The 6,876-nt window shown below is 39.2% G+C and overlaps 2 protein-coding genes across 2 annotated transcripts; one reads left to right on the forward strand and one right to left on the reverse strand.

Moving 5' to 3' along the window:
* The first annotated feature begins 2,313 nt into the window (after positions 1–2,313).
* On the forward strand, positions 2,314–4,212 carry LOC118743911 (developmentally-regulated GTP-binding protein 2-like). Its single transcript, XM_036476675.1, has 4 exons — positions 2,314–2,462; positions 2,750–3,057; positions 3,149–3,706; positions 3,781–4,212. The coding sequence occupies exons 1-4, from the start codon at positions 2,399–2,401 to the stop codon at positions 3,940–3,942; spliced, it is 1,092 nt and encodes a 363-aa protein (XP_036332568.1). The 5' UTR covers positions 2,314–2,398; the 3' UTR covers positions 3,943–4,212.
* Positions 4,213–4,601: 389 nt separating this feature from the next.
* LOC118743899 (nuclear pore complex protein Nup58-like) lies at positions 4,602–6,431 on the reverse strand. The gene is made up of 2 exons (XM_036476665.1): positions 5,519–6,431; positions 4,602–5,459 (listed from the first exon to the last, which is right to left on the reverse strand). The coding sequence occupies exons 1-2, from the start codon at positions 6,257–6,259 to the stop codon at positions 4,719–4,721; spliced, it is 1,482 nt and encodes a 493-aa protein (XP_036332558.1). The 5' UTR covers positions 6,260–6,431; the 3' UTR covers positions 4,602–4,718.
* Between the last annotated feature and the right edge of the window lie 445 nt (positions 6,432–6,876).

Here is a 6,876-nt window from a genome sequence, read left to right on the forward strand (position 1 = left end):
ATATATGGACATATGTAGAATAGGTAGATAGATAGAGGTGTGCTCTACGACCTACTGTACTCTCTTCTCTTCAAAACACTTCATCTAAGCCAAGACGCCTCAGAAAGTTCAATAGCGCCTTCGGGGGTAGGGAATGGATGTGCTCAAGCTGTGGCCTAGACTCCTCTCACGTCTTCTGCAGACTGATCGCACTCGGTAAGAATGTGAAGCAGTGTCTTGTTGGTCAAGTTACTGAGCCCGAAAAAATCATTAGCATAAGCCTGACATATGTAGGTGACCCTTTATTCTGCAGTGCCCTGTAAGCATCCCTGTTAGGGAACGTATTTCAGTGCACGGATGTGGTTTAAACACACGAGCTGGCTGGTTTAAACTCCACCTTCTACTAAATTCGTCTTAACATCTGTGAAATTTCTGCTTTAACTTAGTACCGTTTTCTCATGTGGGCAACTTGCTGTCTTAATATACCATTTTGAAACAGGCACCAAGCCAATCAGATCGATCTGTACTCAATGTAAATGGCGCGGTAAAATTAAAATTGAGTTGTCAAACTACGAAATGACTGCTGATGTTAAGACAGCGATGGTAAGAAATTCGGCGGGACAGATATAAAAGGAGGAGACGCGTAGTAAGATTTTTACGTAGAAATCAAAACCAAACAAAATTCCATATTTGTAAAGCTGTGCTTTGGATAATCACTTATACGCATTTATCCTTATCTGCCATCTCTCATGCAACGTCAAATATGCATAACTGAGCTAAAACGCAGTTTACGTAATCTAAGTCTAAAACTATGTTCACATATCAATATTATCTCAATCAAAGCTCGTTTTTTAATCACCCCGTTTACACAGGCAAATCTCAGATTATTAGCCGTCAAATTTGTTGTGCTTGTTATTCTCACATCTCAAGGAAAATTTATTTTTCCTTCTCTGTGCCACCGTGATCACGTTTTTCTGCTATAATAAGCAATATAAATATATTTTAACTTAACATTTTATTAAAAATACCTTTACAAACCTCTTTTACTTGCTAGTGTACATTTTTGTTTGCTTTTACATTTTGGCATTTCTCCTCTCTTTCGCAAAAACAATCGATAAAACTAGGATGGACACCGAAAAGTTATCGGTTAAATCTGAGATTATTTTATAATTACAGATTAACAAGGGACGAATTTTATATGGCTAATCCCTTGTTATAATTACAGATTAGGGTGTTAAGCTCGAAAATGAGGATAATCTACTTATATGTGAACCTAGTATAAACTGGTACTGAAAAACTGGCCCTTCGAATCCTAAGCCTCTCTTTTGCAAAGCATTGGAATCTCTTTTTGTTGAACGCCGCCCCTACTTTCAATTAACGGTATATTTAGAAACCGCGAAAAATGTGCCTCTTCGGTGACTAATGAAACCATTCCATTCAAATTTTCAAGAACATGGACATAAAGTGGGCGTTCCTCAAATAAGCTTTATTTAGTTAATATATGTACTTATGTATGTATTTGTTTGAAACTACTATTTACTAATCAAAAGTTTCCAAATCTTGGACATCCGTATTTTAAACCATTTACTACTATTTTGAAAACTTACCAAATTGGCGTGCCCAAGTCCTTAGCTCCTTAAATAATATATAAACTCCCGAAAACATAAAAATCTTTGAAATAAATCTCGTCTAATTTTTATTAATTTTCACTTGGTCACTAAAGTAATGAAGAATTGAAAACTATTGGGAAAGCCATCGCTTTTGTAAGTTTTTCTAAATATCTCGAAAACTTGCAGTGAAAGTATTGAAATATGATATATGAACGTGAGGTACTAAATTTAAAAACATTTAACTTGATATATCGTCTAGTTTATAAAAATTAACGTATACCCTAGATATTACCAGCCAAAGTTTAATTTTCCAAATTCATACACTTTGAACCAATTGCGTGGGCTAAAGATATGTTTTGAATTAATTCTTCGTGGCCAATTATTATTGGCTTAGATCTAAGACAACATAATAGCTCTGCTCCAGTACTCCATGAAACTTTTAGTTGCAAGCAACAATCGCCTGGTGTGAACGGCCTTTCAACTAATCGCTCCCAATGAAGTTGGGGTGCAGCAAACTTCGATGTACAGACTTGGAAACTTTTGTTGCGGCACATGCGAGCACAATTGAATTCAATACTTGAACAGTGTAAAAGCAGTCTAAACTAAAATAATTCACTGTGAATGCTTTTTGGCACGCGAACCATTCACCATTATTTGACAGTTGCCCATTTATTCAAGCCGATAGCAGCGACGTCGGCAGAGGCAGCGGCAAGCAATTTACAATCAGGCGAAGGCAGAAAAGCTAAATTATTTCCAAAAAATAGACAAATGCTTTGTCAATAAAATAGTATATTGAAAGAGCTTTTAAGATGGGTATCTTGGAGAAGATCTCAGAAATTGAGAAGGAAATCGCGCGCACGCAGAAGAACAAAGGTAAGTTGGAGACGAACCAGCGGCCTTGGTGTGGTCGCGCTGCACGAGACGTGCGTGCTCCGCTGGCAAATGCGTTTTTTGTTTTTGGCTCTAGCAGCTTACTAAATGCTTGTAGGTTAACAATTTTTAAAAAAGGAAATAAAATGAGCCAATAACTTTGCTCAAGTATAATTATAGCATACTAAATAACTGACGAATTAAAAATGTATAGCTGCTGAAGATTTGACCTATTTTAAAATATTGTTTATTGGCGAAAAATAACATTAAAAGTTATTTATCTTTGCCAGCAACTGAATACCATTTGGGTTTGTTGAAGGCGAAACTTGCCAAATATCGTTCGCAGCTGCTGGAACCAGCCAAGAAGGGCGAAAAAGGTGAAGGTTTCGATGTGCTCAAAAGTGGTGATGCGCGTGTTGCATTAATCGGTTTTCCATCCGTGGGTAAATCTACTTTGCTCTCTACGCTCACCAAGACCGAATCGGAGGCGGCGAACTATGAATTTACGACTCTTACCTGTATACCGGGTGTCATCGATTATAAAGGTGCCAATATACAGTTGCTCGATTTGCCTGGAATTATCGAGGGTGCTGCTCAGGTAAATATATCTACTTACATTCAAATACATACATAAATTGCAAATAGTTGCAAGAACTAATCATAAAATTTATTTCTTTTATTCAATTTAGGGCAAAGGTCGTGGTAGGCAGGTTATCGCCGTAGCGCGCACTGCCGATTTAGTCATTATGATGTTGGATGCCACAAAACCGAATGTTCATCGTGATTTGCTCGAACGTGAATTGGAATCGGTGGGCATACGACTGAATAAACGCAAACCAAACATTTACTTCAAGCAGAAGAAAGGTGGTGGCCTAAGCTTTAACTCTACTTGTTCACTGTCACGCTGCAATGAGAAAATGGTACAAACTATTTTACACTCATTCAAAATTTTCAATGCGGAGGTACTTTTCCGTGAGGACTGCACCGAAGATGAGTTTATCGATGTGGTGACGGCGAATCGTGTGTATTTGCCCTGCTTGTATGTGTACAACAAAATTGATCAGATTTCAATTGAGGAGGTTGATCGCTTGGCGCGTGAGGCTAATTCGATTGTGGTCAGTTGTAATATGAAACTCAATTTGGACTATCTATTAGAGGCGTTGTGGGAGGCGTTGCAGCTGATACGCGTTTACACGAAGAAACCTGGTGCACCTCCAGATTTCGATGATGGTTTGATTTTACGAAAGGTAAGTTGCGTGGCGATTTAATACTACCAACTCATTCTAATGTCAATTATTATATATATATTTTTTCATTATAGGGTGTCACCGTAGAACATGTATGCCATGCTATTCATCGTACATTGGCTGCTCAGTTCAAGTATGCGCTTGTCTGGGGCACCTCTACTAAATATTCGCCACAACGCGTCGGTATATCGCATATTATGGCCGACGAGGACGTAATACAAGTTATTAAGAAATGATAAATGCCGATGATATATACTAATTATTGCGTTGAGATTGTGTTAAATGTTGCTTTCGCATTGGCAAATTGCAGGCCTTCCCTTAAAACCTTTAATTACGTTTATTATTAAATCATACAAAAATATATATAATCGAAAAAAAAATTGTTCAAATTCTGAGAGTAAATTATCTTTTATATGCAATTTGAAGAAACATTTATCAAAGATGGAATGTATTAGCTTGCTAAATGAAAAAGATGGTTGCTGAATAAAATGCTAAGCTATAGCAGATTTAGGCATGTTCTCATTTTCGTTGTTGGAGCTTCCGACAGGGTAGAAGTATGATTTGGTGTGTATTACTCATACTTTTTGTTTTAAGAAAGTTATAAAGAAATATATGAGGTCTTTTTATGCTGACTAACATTTAATAAATTTAACAAATTTTGTAAAATATTCAGCAGTGCATGCATTTTAAATCTTCGTGTTATAAACTTCAAAAGAATTGTATTTAAGCTTAGGGCTATTTTTAGAAAAACCACAATTTATAGATCCTCACATCTAATAAGACCTCAAGCTCAAATAAAGCTTGTACTGCTCCCAATTTGAAAACAAGAAACTTGCATTTAATTCACTTTTTTATTCCAAAATGATTGCAAATATTTACTAGTAAACTTGCTTCTGACAAAAGCTACAAAAAAGCTCTGAAAATATGTAACTACAACAATTTTGCAAAATGACTGCCAATGCTAAGATGTACAAATTTTTATTTACTGAACTATTTATTTAGTTTTCCCCATTTATGTGGTGCCAGCTCCCGCTGCTCTCCCACTTGCACCTGCGGCTCCAGCGGACGCATTGCTAAAACTTTTTCCAAATGCGCCCATCGCTGAAATATTAGAAAAAGGTGTCGGTCCACAGGTGATATTTGTTGTGTCGACTTTGCTTTCGGGATTGTCGATCTTCGAAAAGACATTCGAAGTGTCTCGCAGACGATACTTTCGCAAGTTGAGAAATTGTTCCTTTTGTGTTTCAACTTTTTGATGCAGTTCCTGCAAACGGCCAGCTAGTGAAATAAAACTCTCATTGATTTGGCGGAAACCACGTTTTATATCCTCCGGCGACACCGTCTGCGGGTTGGTTAACGAACGCATGTGATGTTCGGTAAGCGCTATTTGTTGTCGGAAGTTAATCAAATCATGCTCATACTTGGCGACCAAACCCTGAAAAAATTGGAAAGGTGCAGTATTTTCGAATTGCAAGCCAGCTGGTGTATCTTGTGTGCGCTGAGCCATTTCAACTGCCTGTATAGTTTTCGAAGTTTCCTTGCGCAGCAATTTTATTTGTTTGTAATTAGTGTCCACTGAGTTGGAGATCTCTTGAAGTGCCCATTGAATATTGGTTATTTCGTGTGAAACATTGTTTAGCTTCGAAGTCGATGTCCGTCCGATATCGGAAGAAAGTGTCTTTTGCGCTTTAATATGTGATTTAAGTGCGTCCACGGTTTTGGCAATTTCGTCGGGCACAAGTGTTTCTTTCACCTAAATAAAAAAAATTTTAGAGAAAACTATTATACGGGCGTATACTACATATACATTACCTTTACGTCTTGCTTCATATCTCCTGCTTTTGGCTGTGTTGCACTTACATCAACTCCACCTAAGCCAATAAATGGTGTAGCCGATGCCGTAGTTGAGGTGACTGTTGGTTTCCACATTCCGCCTGACGCTACAGACGTGGTTGTTGTACCGAAATTCAAGCTAGCCGAGGTGGTTGTAGTTGCTGGTTTGCCAAATGCCAAACCACCTCCTAGACCACCTAAACCCCCTAATGACGGTGCCGTAGAAGTCGCTGCTGTTGGGGCAGCTGTGCCGCCTAGCCCACCAAAACTAAATGCTGGCGCTGGATTTGTAGCAGTAGTTGATGTAGCTGCTCCTCCTAGACCGCCGCCAAAGTTAAACGAGGGCGCTGCACTACTTACTGCGGTTGCACCGAATGCTGGAGCTGCAGCCACAGGTGTTCCAAATGTGGGTGCGACAGATGCTTGTGTAGCGCCAAAGGCGGGTGCTGCAGCCGCCGCAGTTGAACTAAATGGTGCTACGGTAGCTGTTGGTTGCGCGGTGGCACCAAATGCTGGCGCCTGTGAGGTAGCGGCTGCACCAAATGCAGGTGCTGCTCCGAATGCTGGGGCAGCGGCGGTGCCGGCGCCAAACGCGGGCGCCGCTGTTGTGGCTGCAGCACCGAAAGCAGGCGCGCTGGTTCCACCCGTTGCAGTTGGTGCACCGAAGCTGAAACCCGCGGCTTGTTGTTGTGATGGTGTTCCAAACGAAAATCCCGACATAGTTGTTACTTAATTCTTTAACTGAATGTACACCAAAGAAAATTTTATATACGTTTTGTAGGTTTTTTTTTGGCTTTTGGTGAAATAATTTAACAATTTTGTGGAACTTTTTTAATTTTACGCGCGTGCATTTGTGCTTATTGACTGAGATTGACAGATAATTGCATCCAAATTTTCACAGGCGATGAAAATAAAATATTGTGAATGACTGAAATTCACGATATATGAAAATGGGTACCCGGTATGAAGGAATCACCTCTTCGGTACTTGGGCCAAATAGCGGTATTCTTACAGTTTGCTGAATCATTTTTTATACCCGAGCGCACTTGTGCACAAGGGTATATTAATTTTGTTCACATAACGGTTGTTTGTAACAGCCAAAACGAATCGAGATAGATATAGACAAATGTATACATAAATGATCAGGATGAAAAAAGAAATCGATTAAGCCATGTCTGTCTGTCCGTCCGTCTGTCCGTCTGTCCGTCTGAGATATCTCAACGAAATTTGGTATGTAGGTTTCCCTTAATCCAAGGTAGGTTGGTATTGAAAATGGGCGAAATCGGACTTTAACCACGCCCACTTCCCATATAACGGTAATTTCCAGAAATACGAAA

This window comes from Rhagoletis pomonella, unplaced genomic scaffold, assembly GCF_013731165.1.
Source record: "Rhagoletis pomonella isolate Grant_MI unplaced genomic scaffold, Rhpom_1.0 Rhpom_scaffold_00001, whole genome shotgun sequence".
Taxonomy (NCBI): Eukaryota; Metazoa; Arthropoda; class Insecta; order Diptera; family Tephritidae; genus Rhagoletis; species Rhagoletis pomonella.

Excerpts from the sequence above, each read along its gene's own strand:
- LOC118743911 (XM_036476675.1), top strand. The coding sequence starts at position 2,399 with ATGGGTATCTTGGAGAAGATCTCAGAAATTGAGAAGGAAATCGCGCGC. Across the intron at positions 2,463-2,749 it reads GCGCACGCAGAAGAACAAAG|CAACTGAATACCATTTGGGT; the intron begins GTAAGTTGGAGA and ends TATCTTTGCCAG. Across the intron at positions 3,707-3,780 it reads ATGGTTTGATTTTACGAAAG|GGTGTCACCGTAGAACATGT; the intron begins GTAAGTTGCGTG and ends TTTTCATTATAG.
- LOC118743899 (XM_036476665.1), bottom strand. The coding sequence starts at position 6,259 with ATGTCGGGATTTTCGTTTGGAACACCATCACAACAACAAGCCGCGGGT. Across the intron at positions 5,460-5,518 it reads ATATGAAGCAAGACGTAAAG|GTGAAAGAAACACTTGTGCC; the intron begins GTAATGTATATG and ends TTTTTTATTTAG.